Genomic DNA, 21,769 nt, shown 5'->3' with positions numbered 1-21,769 from the left:
TGGAGAAGACTCTTGAGAGTCCCTTGCTCTGCAAGGAGATCCAACCAGTCCATCCTAAAGGAGATCAGTCCTGGGTGTTCACTGGAAGGACTGATGAAGCTGAAGCTCCAACACTTTGACCACCTGATGTGAAGAACTGACTCATTTGAAAAGACCCTGATGCTGGGAAAGATTGAAGGCAGGAAGAGAAGGGGACAACAGAGAATGAGGTAGCTGGATGGCATCACCAACTTGTTGGACATGAGTTTGAGCAAGCTCCAGGAGTTCATAATGAACAGGGAGGCTTGGTGTGCTGCATTCCATAGGGTCACAAAGAGTCGGACATGCCTGAGTGACTGAACTGAATCTCTATCGTTATTTCTTTTCTCATTCATAATTATATTCCTTTTTTTGCTCCTTTCTCTTAAATCAGGTTTGAGAATAGCTTATCTGTTTTAGTGTATTTTATTTTTAAAAACAGTAGAAATTATTTATTTATGTATCCTTCATTTACGGCTGTGCTGGCTTTTCGTTGCTGTGTGGGCTTTCCCTAGTTGTGGTAAAGGGGGATACTCTCTAGTTGTGGTGCAGAGGCATTTCATCGCAGTGGCTTCTCTTGTGAAGTACGGGCTCTGGGCACTCAGGCTCAGGAGTCGCCACTCCCTCATAGCCTCAGTAGTTGTGGTACAGGGGCTTAGCTTCTCCATGGCAAGCACAATCCTCCTGGATCAGGGATGGAACCCATGTCTCCTGTATTAGCAGGCAGATTCTTTACCACTGAGTCACCAGAAAAGTCTCATTTTAGTGTATTTTAAAAACAAACACACAAAACAATAACTTTTGCTCTTATTTACCCTTTTATATATATATATATATTTTTTTTAATGTGTTTTCTATTTTCCAAAATAAGAACCTTGGGATCCTTTTCATTGAAATCTTTTATTAAGAAAAAGGATGTAAAAGGAAGAAAGAAGAAAAATAATAAAAGGAAGAAGAAGAAAGGAGGAGATGAGAGAGGAAAGAAAAACAAGAAATGTAACTTTTGTTTTAAGCTATTCTGCCATAAAGTTTGAAAGGAAGTGGCTTCTTTTTCATTATTTTTTACTTTATAGTTTGAGTTTTGTTTTCTTCTTTTTCCTTTATTTTTAAAGCAGTTAATATATTTGGATTCTGTTTCATTTTGATTGTTTTTTATTGAGTTTTTTTTTTTAAGTTCTCTACATTCATTAAAAAGAAAAAAAAAATTATGTAGCCCTGCACATAATCATTTTCTATGGACAAGCTCAAAAATTTCTCTGTTTCAGAAAAACAAAGAAACCAGAGTCTATATACATTACATTAATTTTATTAATTGCATTATATAATTACTCTGTATCCATACTTTTTTTGTTTTACCTGTTTAACTCTTAAAGAAGTGAATTTATGTCTTCCACAATAATTTTATTTTTATTACATTCTCCTGAGATTTCTAATAGCTTTTGTTTTCTATAACTAGCTGCTTTGTCGTTTAGTACATATATAGTGCACCAAAGATGCTGTTATATCTTTTACAGATAGTGTGTTTCTATTATTACATAAGGTATAAGGTCCTTCTTTGTCACATTTATTGTTTCTAATCTTAAATTTTAACGTGATATTAATAATTCCACTGCAGCTTCTCTTTGTTTCATTAGTCTGGTATCTCTGTCTCCATTCCTTTATTTTAAAGCTTCTTTTTATTGCTTTAACTATATTTCTTATAAACAGAATATATTCATCCCTTTGTATCAAGGGGATTAGTTTCAGGACCTCCTATGGATACCAAAACCTATGGATGCTCAACTTCCTTATATAAAATGGGGTAGTATTTGTGTAAAACCTATGTACATCCTCTCATACACATTAAATCATCTCTAGATTACTTACACAGAGAAGGCAATGGAACCCCACTCCAGTACTCTTGCCTGGAAAATCCCATGGACAGAGGAGCCTGGTGGGCTGCAGTGCATGGGGTCACTAACGGTTGGACACGACTGAGCGACTTCACTTTCACTTTTCACTTTCATACTTTGGAGAAGGCAATGGCAACCCACTCCAGTATTCTTGCCTGGAGAATCCCAGGGACGGGGGAGCCTGGTGGGCTACCATCTATGGGGTCGCACAGAGTCGGACACGACTGAAGCGACTTAGCAGCAGCAGCAGCAGCAGATTACTTACAATACCTAATACAATGTAAATGCTATGAAAATATTTGTAAGTAAATATTTGTAAGTATAATGTAAATGCTGTGTAAATAGCTGCTAATGCTAGGCAAATTCAAGTTTTGATTTTTGGAACTTTTCAGAATTTTTTTAAAATAAGACTTTCTACTTGTGGTTGGTTGAATTCACATATGTAGAACCCATGTATACATAGAGCTGATTGTATAATTAAGTGTTATTTTTTTAAACTCAGTCTGAGAGTCTCTTTTTTAAAGGGAAAATTCAGGCATTCCCCTGGTGGTACAGTGGATAAGAATCTGTCTGCCAATGCAGGGGACATGGGTTTGATCCCTGTTCTGGGAAGATTCCACGTGCTTCAGAGCAACTAAGCCCATGTGCCACAACTACTGAGCCCACACAGAGCAACTACAGAAACCTGAGTGCCTAGAGTTAGGGCTCCGCAACAAGAGAAGCCAACCGCAATGAAGCCTTCACACCTCAATGAAGAGTAGCCCCTGCTCGCTGCAACTAGTGTAGCCAAAAATAAGAGTAAATTTTTAAAAAATAAAGGGAAAATTCAAGCAATTCAAATGTAGTATGACAGATATTTGATACCAATATTTTATGATTTTATATCATGTTCTTTTTCATTTTTCTTATATTTTATAAATTGCATTTCCCCTTATTTTGGAAGCTTTCTTATATTTTCTACTCAATTAATAGTTACCTATTCTATCAATTCAGGTTGTGATTGAGAGTCATACACACAACCAGTATTTTGTGTGTGTGTGTGATATACTTGAATCTTCTTTAGTGCTTTTTATTATTTTTTTAAATCAAATTATCCCTGTCTCCTCCAGAATCTTAATCTGTTCTACTTATTTTATAGCTGATTGCTAAATGAGCTAGACTTGGCAGGATAAGCAAACAGGAAAAAAACTTCTTTTTTTCAAATTTTTTCTCACTGCTAATCCCACAAAATTACTATGTTTGTTTAATACTCTCCATCCCTAGGTTAAACCTCTGTCAGTTCTCAGGCCCTTTTCCCTGTTATGTCCTGCCTGGATGGCCACTATCTGCTTGCTGTGACCCTTTAGATGGGTTGCTATTTTTCTTATATGGCTCTCAGAAGCTTAAGTCTGTTTATGGCAGCATTTAGTGACCACAACTGTGTAAATGGTAGAAGGTAAAGTCCTTCTTATTATGTGCTGGTACTATAAAAGCAAGCAGAATATGGTCCTCTGCTGAGGCATCTCAAGGAAAAATTCTCTGAGTTCCAGATTTTTTCATAGGTTTAGTGTTTTCTTCTTAGTCTCCTGGGGACCAACGAGACCAGGAACACTTACAGAGAACCAGAGACAATCTTTCCCTGGGGTAATCTACAGATTCCAACTGCCAGCCAGTCCCTAGACACAGCACAATTTCCATTATTGCCTTCTAACTCAGAGACTGGTCTCCAGAGCCATATTCAGATCTCAGCATTAGAACAGAAACCTTGTCTAAACTTGCACCCCACTTCTTGCAGATCCCAGCATCTGCTTGGCTAAGGAGATAATAGATTAAAGCTGAGAGTAGAAGAGAAAGGTGGTGAGCTTATATCACCATCTTCCCACAACCCACTGCTCCCAGCTGTCTAGCTATTTCAATGGCCAATGCTCGGTGAGATGGAATTTTTAAATTAAGTTAGTGCCCTTCTAAAAAATAAAACTCACATGCTGCGGCAGAAACTTCCAAAAATAACATACAAAATCCTCAGTTCTAATTTAAGTCTACTTTGGGCTAAAGTCTGAAGACTGACTGTAGTTAGGTTTAGCCTCTAATTTAGAAAAGGTTGTAGTAAGAGACCTTTGGGAATATCTTTTAAGAAGTTATTCTTAAATTAAGAGCAGGGGAAAGGATGGGCTTCCCTGGTGGCTCAGATGGTAAAGAATCTGCCTGCAATGCAGGAGACCAGGGTTTGATCCCTGGGTTGGAAAGATCCGCTGGAGAAGGGAATGGCAATTCACTCCAGTATTCTTGCCTGGAAAATTCTAAGGATAGAGGAGCCTGGTGGGCCATGGTCCACGGGGTCACAAAGATTCGGGCACAACTGAGCAACTAGCACACACACTTACATTAAGAATAGGAGAAAGGATGGGAATAAAAGGGGAATTATAAATAAATGCTTACCATACTCAAGAGACTCCACATTGTTTATTTAATCCTTAAAACGAAAGTGAAAGTGAAAGTCATTTTTTGGTATCTGATTCTTTGTGATCCCGTGGACCATACAGTTCATCGAATTCTCCAGGCCAGAATGCTAGAGTGGATAGCCTTTCTCTTCTCCAGGGGGTCTTCCCAACCCAGTGATCAAACCCAGGTGGATTCTTTACCAGCCGAGCCACAAGGGAAGCCCAGTCTTTAAAATAATCATACTGTAAATCAAGGTATTGTTGTCCTCATCTTAAGGCAGGAATATAGAAAAGTGAGACTCAGATAGTTGACATTATTTGTCCAAGTTGACTCATAACTGCCCAGATTCAGGGTCTACACCTGTTTCTCTTGTACTGAATATCAGGAAACCCTACCATCATTACTTGTGCTATTACTAGGTATATTTTCTATTTCTTGTCATTTTTACTGTTAGTGACTAAGAGTCTGTGTTTTCTCTTCTGAGACCGCAGGGTAATTAGGAAAACTATTTTGCTTTGCTGTAAGCCGTCGGGATTACTTCAGTGACTGTGGTGGTGGGGTGGAGATAGGAGAAGAATGGATAAAGCAAGCAAAGAGATTAAGGTCAATCTCTGTTTTCTGAAAAGAAAGGTGACTTAATGACTTTGAGCTGCAGCTGCTGCTGCTTCTCCTCTCCACCAGTAATCAAAAGAAAGGTAATTAGCCAGAAAAATTTGTGTGTTCCCACTCTATTACTACCCACTCCAGTGTTCTTGCCTGGAGAATCCCAGGGATGGGGGAGCCTGGTGGGCTGTGGGTCTATGGGGTCGCACAGAGTCGGACATGACTGAAGCGACTTAGCAGCAGCAGCAGCAGCAGCTCTATTACTTCTTACATAACTGAACCCACCACCTTATCTTGAATCTTTATTCTCTTGTTCTTCTCTCATTTACAGAGTCTCCAGTTAACATTCTCTTTCCTCCATCTTCATTTTCTCTCCTTGTCATCCTATTTGAGAACCAAAATCTGCTTCTACTCATGAAGAGATGCCCAAGAGTAGCATTGATGCCACACAATACAGTGGAAACAGAGGCAGTACAGTGGAAACCCGAACAAGTTCACTTCCTCATTCTTGAAAGTTTCCGCTGCTTCTGCTGCTGCTGCTCAGTCGCTTCAGTTGTGTCCAACTCTATGCGACCCCATAGACGGCAGCCCACCAGGCTCCTCTGTCCCTGGGATTCTCCAGGCAAGAGTACTGGAGTGGGGTGCCGTTGCCTTCTCCGGAAAGTTTCTGAAAGACCTCCAAAACCTTCCTTTAACTGAAATGCTTCTAATTAACCCACTTCTCCTCCAGTGCTAACAGTTAGGACTTTAAAAAAGAAAAGTCCTTAAACAAGTAGATTACCAATGAACTCCTGAAATGCGACTTGTTTCTGAGAAGTTAATGAATAAATAGAATAGCAACTGATTTAAAATTTTCAATCTTTCATAGGATTTACTACCAAAATTATTTAGTTACTAAGGATCAGTTGTGCTTTTAAATTGTTTAACAATTCAGAAAAAAGTCAAAGTCACACTTGATAAAGGCATTATATATAGTAAAGAAGTTTCAACATTTACTAACAAAAAGATATTTGAAATTTTGAAAAGCCTTTTAATTTCATGAATTGCTAATATAATATTGTAATAGTTTCCATCAATTATCTAAAATGCTTTTATACAATTAATTCCACATCTATCAAGTTAATGGTATATTGTTTTATTTGATATCCAGTTATGGAACAAAGTTTTTGATGTTATTTGGCTTCCAATAGCAAATATCCAGAGTCAGTCTATACCATTCTTGGTCTTGAATCATACTTAACTGTAGGAATGCCAATGACTGAGTAATCTAATTGAGATAAGAGAAATTTCAAAACTAGTTCCTCTTGGTGATCATTATTTCCTAATTTTATCCTCTTATTTACTAAAAATATTATATCACTGTTGGTTTGTAATTTCAACTTCTATGCTTTGTTCTCTTCTACCATCCACTAGAATATTACCATTTAGACAAGAATTTCTTCTGTGATCTTCTAACTTTGTTATTTGCTTCTTGTTACCCCCAAAATGCTGAATAAACAATATTTTATGAGGTGCTTATTTTTTACTTGACAAGTTTAACAAATCATCCAATGGTGTTACATTATTTATTTTATGGACTTTGAGTACATTTCTTGAAGGCTTTGAGTAATATTTGAAAGGTGAGGCACTGAATTCGCTCACTGGTTTTACTGTAGAAAACATTTTTTCAAATTTTCCAGTTTTAGCACTCATTTCTTGAATAACTGTTTTATCAAGGAAACCCACAAATTTTTTTGTTAAGCTAGAAAATGTCTGTGAAAAATTATAGAGTTTATCCCAAGATATGTTTTCGAATGTCTGCTTCCTAGTTTTCTTCCTTAGTTTATCATCTACAACCCTATCGCTGACTTTAAAAGATATTGCTGGTATGTCTTTCTTCTGTGTTGTAGGCAGAGTTCTTTGGGTTTTGGAAGGAGTAATAGATTGATCTCTAGCTACAGATTTAAGCATTTCACAATTTCTTTGTAAAACAACATTTGATCTTTCATATGGGCTGCCATTTCCATTTTTCATAAAATGGGGAGGAAGCCTATTTTTTGTCAAAAGTAACATTTGTACATATCCAGCCTCATGGAACATTATGGGATTTGTATCATTTTTCCCCTGTGGATTAAGGAAAAGAGTCTTTGTTATCTGTCTATTGAGGCAAGAAGGCTAAGTAGTTTAAAACATAAAATAAAATGGCAAAATATTCTAAAAGTAACTACATAGAAGTTTTTACTATAAGCAATAATAGTATTTAAACCTAACAAAAAGATGTCCTTGTGTGTTATACACTTCCTTCTCTTAGTACTCTGTTGCAATGTTAGGGGTAAAATCTGAACTTCTGGCCTCCTAAAATTCTTTCTGAAATAGCATGAGATGTAAAGAAATGTTTGGTGCTGTCACTGGGTAATATGACATTTGGTAGCATGGAACATTGTCCTGGCATTTCTTAGGTTTCCATGCCCAGAAATAAGCAGCATACCAAACAATAGATTGAGTCAAAGATCAAAAGAAACTGATTACATAACTGATTATAAGCCAAAATTACAAAGTCTGAATATCCTAATAAATTCAGAAAGTGTAAAATTTTCTTTAAAAGACTTACATTCGTTATTGTATCCCAACATATAGCACAATTTAGCACAATAAAAAGTGCTCAATATATTATATCTGTGAAATAAAAGAGCCAAAGTAGTAGATTGACTTAAAAATAGACTATTTTTATCACACAGTATTAGCAAAATCTGTATGTATGATCTACTCACTGAACTCTCTTACACATTTCCATTATAAGATAAAAAAAATTAAATCCACAGATTACTCATCAAATATAAATATTACCAGTATTTAGTTTGTAAACTTTAAGTCAATGATTGCTACTTTTCTTTTAGAAATATAATTAACAAAGTAAGAAATTAATGATCATCTAATTGTATATTAATGACCTAAGTGTGAAAGGCATATTAATACTTATGATTACTGAAAAAAATGACAAAAGATCTAGTTTTTTAATCCACCGGTGATGCCAATGTTACCTATTTAGCCACAGTAGTAGAGGTTTGTCAAATTTTTGGTCTGTCCAGTACCTTAGGGAATGTACCCTTGCATACATGTTCAGTCCCTGAGTCTGTCTGACTCTTTGTGACCCCAAGGACTGCAATCTGCCAGGTTCCTCTGTCCATGGGATTTCCGGGGGAAGAATATTGGAGTGGGTTGCCATTTCCTTCTCCAGGGGATCTTCCTGACCCAGGGATCGAACTCTCATCTCCTGTATTGCAGGCAGATTCTTTACCACTGAGCCACCAGGGAAGCCCAATGTACCCTTGCTGCTGCTGCTAAGTCGCTTCAGTTGTGTCCAACTCTGTGCGACCCCATAGACGGAAGCCCACCAGACTCCCCTGTCCCTGGGATTCTCCAGGCAAGAATACTGGAGTGGGTTGCCATTTCCTTCTCCAATGCATGAAAGTGAAAAGTGAAAGGGAAGTCTCTCAGTCGTGTCTGACTCTTAGCGACCCCATGGACTACAGCCCACCAGGCTCCTCCATCCATGGGATTTTCCAGGCAAGAGTACTGGAGTGGGGTGCCATTGCCTTCTCTGAATGTACCCTTAGGTAGAGGCAAAAACTCGCTTTATCAGCTTCCCTTAAGATTAGGGCATAGGCATGTGGCCTAGGGCTCTGCCACTTGGATACACTTAAGACAGTCTTCAGTTCAGAAAAAGCAAGCACTGTGAAAAGCAGACATTGCGAAAACTGTTCTGGTGAGGCTGGTGATAGATATAGCTAGCTGAAAGGCAGCAGTGGGCAAAGTTCTTAGAAGCAGTGTCTACTGCCCAGCATCAGAATTGTAAACTTCTTTTGTCTGTGACAAGAGCATGGGCCCCAGTAGAGCAAGCTGTGGCTGTAATAGGGTGAGTCCTGATTGGATAGCTTTCCAGCCATATTGTCTGTCCAGCATTCCTAGAGACTCTGAGCTACCAAATCACCTTTAATAAAAGCTTCTTCTGGTTGAAATAGAATAGATTGATAGAGAAGTGAAACATAATCAACTCATTAAAAAAAAAACACCATCTTTGTTTTATATTTCTTTTATAATCAAGAAAATTTGATAAATCCTTCATAAAAGGAAAACACAAATTTTTCAGCTGGTGCCAAGGAATCCTCTGGTTGGGAATGGAGGTTCTAAAAAGAATATTAAGAATCCATGTTGTTGTCACTTCAGAATATGAAGCCAAAAGGTAAGAAGAATTTATCAAAGATTCTGGTCACTAGGATACGATATGCCTACAAGTAGTAATAATACATAAGTTTACTGAACAGTAGTATAAATAGATGTTTTTATTACCGTGTGAGAAGTTACTGTCTTTACCAGACCAATGTCGATTATCTTGGCATCTGGCTTTATCAGTTCATCCTCAAAGCACAATGGGAGCAGGCTTTTCTGTTTTACTGAATACTCATTTAGTCGATCATTTCTGATGGATTCATTTTCTTTTGTACTAAAATAATTGAAATCAGAAGATTTTATTCTGTAAATGAGTAGAAGTTCAGCATAAATGTTTATAGGACTGGTTTCAGCGTATCCCTTCTTGTCTATCTAATCCATTCCTCAAAATAACTGCTGCTAATATCTCCCTCAGATCCCCTGCCATACTTTCAACCTGATAAGACCATCATTTGCTGCTTGGTTTGTGTTAGAAAAAAGCAAAAGCAGGGGTGGAAGCAAGGCAGTAATACGTGTGTCTCTTTGGTTTTTGAGTGGGGAGGAAGTACATTATGTAGGTTGAGGAGACCAGCAAAGGAAGACAGGTATATGTGCCACATCTTGTTGAGATTCTGGGACAATAGTTCTTTTCCGGGAGCTTCCTGCCAACACAGGGTCACCTTAGCTTTATTATCAGGATGAAATGATGTGATCAGGCAGAATAGCTTTCATTCCAGATCTCCATGGGTCGACAAGTGACATGAACTCTCGGATTAGGCTTGCCAACAAGCTTACTATCACAGGGGTAAGCCGCAGCAAAGGCTTCCCTTGGGTGAGGTATAAACAGACAGTCTAAGAACAGATGAAGACACAACAGGAACTCACTGAGTTCTACTGTTCTAATGATACCTGAGAGTGGACCCTATCCAAGTTCAGAGAGAATAGGCTGTAAGTTCATGAACCACAAGTGTCAGTAGCCACAGAACATCTAGAAATGAGGCCAGCAGTCCAAAGGCACTGACCAAGATCGTTGGCCAAATACCTTTTTCTCAATGTCACAAAGTCCAGTGAGTCCCTCGCTCAGATACCATCATAGAAAGAAACAGAAGAGCTGTTTTAAACCTAAAGTGGCTGTGAATTTTTGCTCCAATAACATAATCTTCTGAGTGACCAAACAATTCAAGTGATTCCCTAGGTTTTTGTTTTTGTTTTTTTTTCCCAGTTTGAGCTGAAATTTTAAAAGATTTTCATAAAAGGTACATATGTATTATGGTATTTACAAAATATTTTGTATAAAATATTTTACATTGAAAAATAACATACAAAGTACTTGGTTTCATGCTTGATCTGTAGCAGCTGTTTAGTAAAAACAAATAAACAAAATAGAACTGGAAAAGACTGAGATCAAGAATCTAATGTTTGGCTAAGACAGATCAAACATAAAACAGGTCTTGGAGATTTTTGTTGCAGAAAGGCATTCCCGAATTTGCAAATCTCTCTAATATGTAAACTCATCATTAGTCAGTGAAAGTGAAAGCTGCTCAGTCGGGTCCAACTCTTTGCGACCCCATGGACTATACAGTCCATGGAATTCTCCAGGCCAGAATACTGGAGTGGGTAGCCGTTCCTTTCCTCAGGGGATCTTCCCAAAGCAGGGATTGAACCCAGGTATCCCGCATTGCAGGCTGATTCTTTACCAGTTGAGCCACCAGGGAAAGCCCAGTAGGAAGCCTCAGATGGTTAAATACTTGGCACAGAGAGAGGTCGTTTAGCATACGCAAATGGTCAGTTAGGTCTTGCCACTTGGCATGAATAAAGTGTCCAAGATTGAACTCTTCCAAATATGACTGCTGGCCACTCCAGCATTTCTCTACTTTCTTAAATATGTTCCCAGACACACATGTTGTAAGCAGTAAATTCAGCTTTTTCTCTTGCTCTCAAGTAGTTTGTATTCTATGCAATGTTTCCCTTTTTCCCACATAGTGACATTTTAGTTAGTATTCTTTGTTCAGTATACCAGGATAAACACTTGAGGACACTCATAGCCTGGCTACCATACAGCCGCCTGAGCAATCTTTAAGTGCCTAAAAGATTTCAGCACACCTATAACTCTCTGAGTACAACAAATTGCCACGGTATATTAAAGTCAGTTCATTCAGTCTGTTCTGTTTTCTTCTTTACACCAATTATCTCCATGTTGGATATCTTTTCTCTTCTGTTAATATACTATCTTGTCTAATCCAATCATATTTTTATCCTTTCATATTGCATTGCATGCGATTTTCCTAAACTTGCTCTTTAGATCCTCAGTTTGGCTTACTCCATGTTTATTCTACTCCACTACTTTTAATATATCTGTCAGTTCTGCATCATCACTACTTATTTCCTTAAAAATATTGTTAACTCTGATAGCACCATTTCATCCTCAGCAATTATCTTTTGTATTTTCAAATCTTATTTCATAGGATCTTTATTTTCTTTGATTTCTTGAGCACATGAAGCAATTATTGTCTAACTTTTCTCCTATTTCATGGGTTACACATTTAGTCAAAATGTAGCCATTAGCCATATTTTAAATTATTTCCTTTGTTGTAGAATTGTTGATAGGGGACATGTTTTGTTTTTATTTTTTTCATCTACTTACCTTTGAATCAGGACATGTTAATCTGGCCTTGATATTATCCCCCAAATAATAGGGGTATATTTTCTTGGGATGTTCTCTCTGTTTACCTGAATATTATTAAATTCTCTCCTTAAAAATTAACAGGTAAATCCAGATATTTTTACTTTACATTATCAGTTTGGGCATTCAGCTATCTGAGTAAACTGGTAAAGGAGGTGGAGCCCTGAAAAATCATGAGGAAATTTTCCTGTGCACTGAATGTTTTGTGAAACCTCTTCAATGACTCTAATTTGGTAGTAGTGGTGGGTTCTCTGTCCATTTACAGGTGAGTTGCCACTGAGATCCAGTTTTTTACCTCTCTCTTGGGGTAAGCAACTCAGTCTGGTGAGGAATTCAATCAAAGAATGACTGCATGGCTCTTGGACTGTTGGATGGGGGCATTTTTTTTTTTTTTAAACAGTATCTAGGTGGCTATTACTCACACTTGCAAAGATGATTCCTAAAAAATTGCATCTGGTCTCTTCTGTTACCAATTCTCCTTTTAAGACCTTGTTCCTCCAAGTTAGGAGGTTTTCTCCCTAACTGAGAACATCCAAAGCAATCTTAAAAATACTGCTAACACAGACTTGGAATGCTGTGATTTACAGTGAGGAAAGGGATCCCAAAGGGGAAGATTTTCCATATTCATATGATTCATCATTGTTTATAAACCTTTTTCTTTGAGTGTGTGAGTGTGTTTGTGGTGGGAGTCGGGGCTGGGTAGGGAAATGGTGCTTAACAGAAGTATTTTCAGAATATTTTCTACTGGCTCCTTCAATATTCCCCCCCTCCTTTTTTATAGAACAGGAATTGTGCATTGACTTCTGTAGTCTTTTCAGACTTTCATATGTAATACATAGCAGATTTTCTTTGAGTTTGAGATAAACTGTTCTAGTTTCAAGTAAATGAATTTTTCTTCTCTATTTTTCTTCTTTTTGTTACTTACTTTAGCCGGGATAAACCTGTATGTAGGTTGTCAACTTTCCCAAAAGTCTTAATTTGGAACTTTGATAAAAGAATACAACACTTCTTCTGTAGAGAGACTCAAGAAATTTTATAAAGAGAAATTTGCTTTCCTGAAAGAGTAGAACAGTTTGCCACTGCTGTAAAGGAATACTTCAGAGAGAATGTGATATCTCAGTAGAATCTTAAAGGATAAGTGGTAAACAGAGGGTTGCCTACTTAAGACTCCCCCCACCCACTTTTTTTTTTTTTTTCTAAACAGAACTCTGATCCTATTCATTTTTCTCCAAGGGAGGTTGGGCTCCTTCCTAAATCAAGGGACTGAATCTTGAATGCGCTAAGGCTGTGCTTTTCAAAATGTGACCTACAACCCATCAGTTCAGATACTAAATCAATTTAGCATCTCCTGACCAACATCTTAAAAAGCAGAAGAGAGTGTGTCACATAGATCCTTAGTAGTAACTATTCAAAGCACTAAAATACTGCAATCAATTTCAACTAGTAGAAAGACAAATACTTAGGGATCTATGAATCTGAATCTTCTGCTCCATAGATAAAGACATCAATCTTTGTAATATAAAAAGTATTAATATTTCATACTGTGGATCATATTAAAAGCAGATAATCATTTATTGGTTTTTAATTTTTATTTTTAAAACCTTTTTATTTTGTATTGGGGTATAGCTAATTAACTATGTTGTGATGGTTTCAGGTGAGCAGTGAAGGGGCTCCGCCACACATATACATGTATCCATTCTCCCTCAAACTCCCTGATTTTAGGTATGGGTGCATGAAGCTTTTCTAGCCAAGGAGACACCAGAGGAGGTCTTTAGATGGCGTTGGAGAACATTTTCCTCATTTTTACAAAAGAGTCAAAGAGCTTATCTCTTTTTCATTGGGTGTTTCCAGTTTTGTTGAATAGTAGTCACCATCTTATATGGCAAGGCTGTAGGACATTTTATAAGATAAAGACATCTTATCTAGCAAGACTAGAAGGACAAACTACTTGGTGAGACCGTTGAGGAGGATTGAGAAGCTGCATATGCGATGACATCACTAAATACCTGAGTTAACCTGGAGCTGCCTTACTGATGGACTTCTTGCTATCTGAGACAATTCAAGATAAACAGGAATCTATCAGGTGGAGAAGTATGTTCTAAGCATAGAGAATAGAATGGGTCAAATCACATAGCCGTTGGAACAGACTATTTATTCATTGTGATTAGAATCAGTAAAGGACAGAATACACGGCTGGAAAGATATTATATGCCATACTCAGGAATCTAGACTTTACCATTTTTGGAATAGAGTCTTCAGATGTTATTAAGCAGCAAAATAACGTGTCATATGATTAGACACTGCTATTTCTTGGTTAAAGGTTTCTTAATGTTTATATCTTAAAGTTAGATGCAGTTAAGTTTCAGTTATTTCAATATAAACACACAATATCTATACCTGTAAATAGAGTCTTCTTTCTTGTATGCATGAGACTGATTGCTGGGTACAGAAGAAAAGACTGTAGAACACAATGTTCTTCTACATTGGTGTCTATGCTGTGAATATAATTCCTGGAAGGGCTTAGCATATTCTGTCTACACATGAAGAAAAGGAGAAACTATTTTAGAAATTATTTTTCCATGTCTATATTGATAAATACTTTTTACTTGAGTATTCACATTTGGTATATCTAACTATGATAACAAATAGCTGTATGCACTAAGTTGCTTCAGTCTGTCCAACTCTTTGTAACCCCATGGACTGTAGCCAGCCATGCTCCTCTGTCTATGGAGTTTTTCAGGCAAGAACACTGGAGTGGGTTGCCATTTCCTACTCCAGGGGATCTTCCCGACCCAGAGATCAAACTTGTGTCTCCTAAGTCTTCTGCATTAGCAGGAGGATTCTTTATCACTGAGCCACCTGGGATATATATACATATTTGAATAGTGCTGGGCACTCTCAAGCACTATATAGATTTTTACTATTATTATTATTTGCCACAAGAAAAAAGAAAGGCAACTAGGAATTCCAGAAAAAGTACACAAGACAGTCAAGGTCTAACCATGAAGGAAACTAATGGCATTATTTTTTAGTAACTGATGGAGAATAATGTACTCAATGAGAAGAAACACAATTCTAGCACATTACTTTATTCTACAATAAACAGTTTAAAAAATATAATAATAAGTTCTGATTATAGTATTTTTAGTTTTAGAATTAACCTACAGGCAAAATATAAAAGCTTAATCAGAGTTGAAAAATGAATATAATCATTAACCTCAAAATATAAGAATAAATATACACTTGACCTAGGGAAGATGGTGTGGAGGAAAGGCTAAACGTGCTAAGATCTTTCATGTGATGTGCAAGAGAAATCAGGAGTTATTGGTTACAGTTAATAGGAAAGAAGAACATATTTAGATATACTATTTCAAGGTACAAAAGTTAAAATAGAAGAAGCAGAAAAGCAACTATCATAGATCCAGAAGAGGAAAGAGGGAGAGAGGTGAGATGTAGAGTAGTATAAACAAGCTAATTCAAATTTTTGTCTTTGATTATGTAGGAAACACTGCTTAAAGTGAAGTTGCTCAGTCGTGTCTGACTCTTTGTGACCCCATGGACTATAGCCTACCAGGCTTCTCCATCCATGGGATTTTCCAGGCAAGGGTACTGGAGTGGATTGCCATTTCCTTCTCCAGGGGATCTTTCAGACACAGGAATCGAACCCAGGTCTCCTGCATTGCAGGCAGATGCTTTACCCTCTGAGCCACCAGGGAAGCCCCAATACTGCTTAAAATTGATAAATAAAAAAAATAGCAGTAGAAGCTCATTCTTTAGAATCATAGTTAATCATAAAAGGAATTGAAACCGCCAAAGATTAAACTTGATTGCTTCTGCAAAGAGGAAATTAGAACAGGAAGAATGGGTGGAAGGACTTAGTGCTCTTATTAGCCACATGTCAATAGGATAAAACTAATAATCCAGACACTGTATTTTATCAATATTTTTTAAAATTATAAAAAGCAGTAACTATCCAACAAAATGATAATTTGTTATTAATTATGGTGCAAAGTATGTATTTCTTCATTTTTCATTCTCCATATTTGCAATAAACTGTGTTAATAATAATTAACACCTAAGAGACTCTTTTTTGAATTTCCTTTGATGACTCTCTGTATTAATTTCTTTTTCTAATAAAACCTGAATGATTTCCAGTCATGTTCAATGGTCAATGCTGGTTGGGCACTTTACAGGATGCCTGTGTACCTCTGCTCAAGCAGTCAGCGAGAGTCAGTAGTGTTGTTACTACAGACATAGAGAACACACTTGGGGCTGCCTAGAGGGAGAGGTGTTGGGGAGGGATGAATTGGGAGTTTGGGCTTAGCAGATGCAAACTATTATATGTAGAATAGGGCTTCCTAGGTGGTTCAGGGGGTAAAGAATCTGTCTGCGATACAGGAGAGGTGGGTTCCATCCCTGGATCAGGAAGATCCCCTTGAAGAGGGAATGGCAACCCACTCCAGTATTCTTGCCTGGAGAATCCCGTGGACAGAGGAGCCTGGCAGGCTACAGTGCATAGGGTCACAAAGTGTCAGCCACAACTGAAGCAAATAAGCATGCAAGCACCACATATGTAGAATGGATGAACACCAAGGTCCTACTGTGTGGCAAGAGAACCATATTCAATATCTGTGGTAAACCATAATGCAAAAGAATATGAAAAAGAATGTATATGTATGTATAACTGAATCACTTGGTTATACAGCACCAATTAACACAACATTGAAAACAAGCTATACTTCAGTAAAACAAATTAAAAAAAAAATTTCCCAATAGAATTGTTTCTAAACCTAATATAATCATCATTATTGTAATTCTACGAGCTAAATAACTATAACAAAAATGGTCTTGGCTACATATCAAAAGATTAACAAATGGATGCATATTTTCATATTCTAAATTAAAATAAAATAGTTAAGTTATGTATGTAGTTTTCTATGAGGCCTGTCTTAACAGACTTTATGAGAAATGCTAGTGCTTCACACATTCAATAAATAATTTTTACTGTATTGCCTGTAAAACAAATATATTATTTTCTTTATTATTTCCATATTTAAAGTTTTACATAATATAAGAGGTGAAATCATTTAAAATTTTGTCCTTCTGAATCTTAAAATTCATTTGAATTTCAGATTTGTAGAAAAATGCATAAAACTATTAGAGATAATCTGTATTTCTATTAAATAACTGTAAGTATACAAATTAAACCTACCTCAGGTATATCCTTAAGATAATGAAAAGATCTAATAGATCTTGATTTTAGATATTCTTCTACTGGCTCTAAAGAAACAAATCCAAACATAAATGATATTTCTATATTATTAGATTACTTCTAATTTAACTCAACAAACCATTTTCTCTACTTGTAAATATTTTTGGAAATGCAGCTTGTTAGAACTAAATATATTCTAGAATAATTTTCTTTTAAAACAAATTTCTATTAACAGAATATAACTTTCAGTTACTTACTGTTACATAATAATAAAGCTCTATTTTCTTAGAAAAAAACTGATTTCTAAATAGAATCATACTTGATAGTCAAATCAATCTCTTCATTAATTTCTTTGAAAAGAGAATTATTGCCTTCAACATGAATCCCCCAACTCCAATTAGGAATTTTCCTAATTTGGATTATCATTTAACAGATTTTTTAAAAAGTAGGTATAATGTAGGGTCAAGCATACAGACTTTGGAGGAAGATAGCCTGGGACTTCTTGGGTTTGCAGGAGACACAGAATCAATCCCTGAGTCAGGAAGATATTCTGGAGGAGAGCATGGCAACACACTACAGTATTCTTGCCTGGAGAATCCCATGGACAGAGGAGCCTGGTCAGCTGTGGTCCATGGGATTGCAAGGAGTTGGACATGATGAAGAGATCAAGCAGCAGAGAGTCCCAGACCTGAAGCTTGCTTCTGTCAGCAGCAACAGCAGCAGAGCCTGGGACCAGAAACTACTTTCCTGTTTGTGAGTTAATTAGTTTCAGAAAAATCATTTCCCTCTCTGAGTCTTAGTTTCCCCTTCTGTTAAGTGGAAGCAATAGTACTTATGTAACAGGGATGCTGTGAGGATTAAATAAGATAACAGATGTAACAAACTTATATCTACTATTCCTTCGATCAACAATTATTTATAGATCACCTCAATGTGCCAGAAACTGGTGTTGGACTCTGAAATTGTGATTTCTGCCTAATGATGCACACATTTTAGTGGATAATGCCAAAAAGAATTAAATAAAGAAAAGAGTGAACAATTGAGATGCATGCTGTGACATAGATTTTGGTGAGAAATAGCATTAGGGGGAGGTATAATTTATCAATAGATAGAGTAGTTGCCATGGATTGAATGTTTGCGTTCCTCCCAAAATTCATATGTTGAAGTTATAGTTCTCAATGTGTTAGTTTGGGGAAGTGGGCCTTTGGGAGGTAATTAAGGTTTAGATGAGGAGATAAGTTAAATAAGCAGGGTGACAATACACAGCCTTGATGTACTCCTTTTCCTATTAGGAACCAGTCTATTGTTCCATGTCCAGTTCTAACTGTTGCTTCCTGACCTGCATATAGGTTTCTCAAGAGGCAGGTCAGGTGGTCTGGTATTCCCATCTCTTTTAGAATTTTCCACAGTTTATTGTGATCCACACAGTCAAAGGCTTTGGCATAGTCAATAAGCAAAAATAGATGTTCTTCTGGAACTCTCTTGCTTTTTCCATGATCCAGCAGATGTTGGCAATTTGATCTCTGGCTTCTCTGCCTTTTCTAAAACCAGCTTGAACATCTGGAAATTCACGGTTCACGTATTGCTGAAGCCTGGCTTGGAGAATTTTGAGCATTACTTTACTAGCATGTGAGATGAGTGCAATTGTGCGGTAGTTTGAGCATTCTTTGGCATTGCCTTTCTTTGGGATTGGAATGAAAACTGACCTTTTCCAGTCCTGTGGCCACTGCTGAGTTTTCCAAATTTGTTGGCATATTAAGTGCAGCACTTTCACAGCATCATCTTTCAGGATTTGAAATAGCTCCACTGGAATTCCATCACCTCCACTAGCTTTGTTCATAGTGATGCTTTCTAAGGCCCACTTGACTTCACATTCCAGGATGTCTGGCTCCAGGTGAGTGATCACACCATTGTGATTATCTGGGTCGTGAAGATCTTTTTGTACAGTTCTTCTGTGTATTCTTTCCACCTTTTCTTAATATCTTTTGCTTCTGTTAGGTCCCTACCATTTCTGTCCTTTATTGAGCCCATCTTTGCATGAAATGTTCCCTTTGTATCTCTAGTTTTCTTGAAGAGATCTCTAGTCTTTCCCATTCTTTTGTTTTCCTCTATTTCTTTGCATTGATCGCTGGAGAAGGCTTTCTTATCTCTCCTTGCTATTCTTTGGAACTCTGCATTCAATTGAGTACATCTTTCCTTTCTCCTTTGCTTTTTGCTTCCTGTCTTTTCACAGCTATTTGTAAGGCCTCCCCAGACAGCCATTTTGCTTTTTTGCATTTCTTTTCCATGGGGATGGACTTGATTCCTGTCTCCTGTACAATGTCGTGAACCTCTGTCCATAGTTCATCAGGTACTCTGTCCATCAGGTCTAGTCCCTTAAATCTATGTGTCACTTCCACTGTATAATCATAAGGGATTTGATTTAGGTCATACCTGAAAGTCTAATGGTTTTCCCTGCTTTCTTCCATTTCAGTCTGAACTTGGCAATAAGGAGTTCATGATCTGAGCCACAGTCAGCTCCAGGTCTTGTTTTTGCTAACTGTATAGAACTTCTCCATCTTTGGCTGCAAAGAATATAATCAACCTGATTTCAGTGTTGACCATCTGGTGATGTCCATCTGTAGAATCTCCTCTTGTGTTGTTGGAAGAGGGTGTTTGCTATGACCAGTGCATTCTCTTGGCAAAATTCTATTAGCCTTTGCCCTGCTTCATTCTGTATTCCAAGGCCAAATTTGCCCATTACTCCAGGTGTTTCTTGACTTCCTACTTTTGCATTCCAGTCCCCTATAATGAAAAGGACATCTTTGGGGGGTATTAGTTCTAGAAGGTCTTGTAGGTCTTCATATAACTGTTCAGCTTCTTCAGCTTTACTGGTTGGGGCATAGGCTTGGATCACCGTGATATTGAATGAATGGTTTGCCTTGGAAACAAACAGAGATCATTCTGTCGTTTTTGAGATTGCATCCAAGTACTGCATTTCGGACTCTTTTGTTGACCATGATGGCTACTCCATTTCTTCTGAGGGATTCCTGCCCGCAGTAGTAGATGTAATGGTCATCTGAGTTAAATTCACCCATTCCAGTCCATTTGAGTTCACTGATTCCTAGAATGTCGACGTTCACTCTTGCCATCTCCTGTTGACCACTTCCAATTTGCCTGATTCATGGACCTAACATTTCAGGTTCCTATGCAATATTGTTCTTTACAGCATTGGACCTTGCTTCTATCACCAGTCACATCCACAACTGGGTATTCTTTTTGCTTTTGCTCCATCTCTTCATTCTTTCTGGAGTTATTTCTCCACTGATCTCCTGTAGCATATTGGGCACCTACCGACCTGGGGAGTTTCTCTTTCAGGATCCTATCATTTTGCCTTTTCATACTGTTCATGGGGTTCTCAAGGCAAGAATACTGAAGTGGTTTGCCATTCCCTTCTCCAGTGGACCACATTCTGTCAGACCTCTCCACCATGATTTGGCCGTCTTGGGTGGCCCCACATGGCATGGCTTATTTAACTTATATGCAGAGTACATCATGAGAAATGCTGGGCTGGAGGAAGCACAAGCTGGAATCAAGATTGCAGGGAGAAATATCAATAACCTCAGATATGCAAATGACCCCACCCTTATGGCAGAAAGTGAAGAGGAACTAAAAAGCCTCTTGATGAAAATGAAAGAGGAGAGTGAAAAAGTTGGCTTAAAGCTCAACATTCAGAAAATGAAAATCATGGCATCTGGTCCCATCACTTCATGGGAAATAGATGGGGAAACAGTGTCAGACTTTATTTTGGGGGGCTCCAAAATCACTGCAGATGGTGATTGCAGCCATGAAATTAAAAGATGCTTACTCCTTGGAAGGAAAGTTATGACCAACCTAGATAGCATATTCAAAAGCAGAGACATTACTTTGCCAACAAATGTCCATCTAGTCAAGGCTATGGTTTTTCCAATGGTCATAAATGGATATGAGAGTTGGACTGTGAAGAAAGCTGAGCATCGAAGAATTGATGCTTTTGAACTGTGGTGTTGGAGAAGACTCTTGAGAGTCCCTTGGACTGCAAGAAGATCCAACCAGTTCATCCTAAAGGAGATCAGTCCTGCGTGTTCATTGGAAGGACTGATGCTGAGGTTGAAACTCCAGTACTTTGGCCACCTCATGCGAAGAGTTGACTCATTGGAAAAGGCCCTGAGGCTGGGAGAGATTGAGGGCAGGAGGAGAAGGGGACGACAGAGGATGAGATGGCTGGATGGCATCACCGACTCGATGCACATGAGTTTGAGTGAACTCTGGGAGTTGGTGATGGACAGGGAGGCCTGGCGTGCTGCAATTCATGGGGTTGCAAAGAGTCGGACATGACTGAGTGACTGAACTGAACTGAACTGAGGAGATAAGGGTAGAATGTCCGTGGTGAGATTAATGTTCTCTCTCCACCATGTGAGAATAAAGCAAGAAGGTGATTATCTGCAAACCAAAAAGGCTCTTACCAGAACCGGACTCTACTGGCACCCTGATCTGAAACTTCCATCCTCCAGAACTGTGAGAAATAAACATTTGTTGTTTTAAGTCTCTCACTTTACAGTAGTCTGCTATAGTAGCCTAATTAAAGAGAGAACTGGGGACTGAGAGATACTGTAACAAATACCAAAAAATATAAAAGCACCTTTGGAATTGGCTAGCGGAGTAGAGGTTGAAACAGCTCTGAGGTGCATCCTAGAAGAAGCCAATACAGCCATGAAGAGATTTTAGAGGCAA

The 21,769-nt window shown here is 37.8% G+C and overlaps 1 protein-coding gene across 1 annotated transcript in view; it reads right to left on the bottom strand.

Annotated features, from left to right (window-relative positions):
* Positions 1-6,449: 6,449 nt before the first annotated feature.
* The window catches only part of C3H1orf141 (chromosome 3 C1orf141 homolog), a 35,951-nt gene continuing 20,631 nt past the window's right edge, over positions 6,450-21,769 (bottom strand). The window contains exons 4-7 of the mRNA XM_005895789.2: positions 17,018-17,085; positions 14,203-14,339; positions 9,264-9,417; positions 6,450-7,037 (exon numbers count right to left, since the gene is read on the bottom strand). Coding sequence (XP_005895851.1) covers positions 6,450-7,037; positions 9,264-9,417; positions 14,203-14,339; positions 17,018-17,085 — 947 coding nt within the window. The remainder of the gene's footprint in view (positions 7,038-9,263; positions 9,418-14,202; positions 14,340-17,017; positions 17,086-21,769) is intronic.

The sequence above is a fragment of the Bos mutus genome, chromosome 3, assembly GCF_027580195.1.
Source record: "Bos mutus isolate GX-2022 chromosome 3, NWIPB_WYAK_1.1, whole genome shotgun sequence".
Classification (NCBI taxonomy): Eukaryota; Metazoa; Chordata; class Mammalia; order Artiodactyla; family Bovidae; genus Bos; species Bos mutus.
Note: the sequence above shows the minus strand (reverse complement) of the source record. Positions and strands in the feature narration are given on the sequence as shown.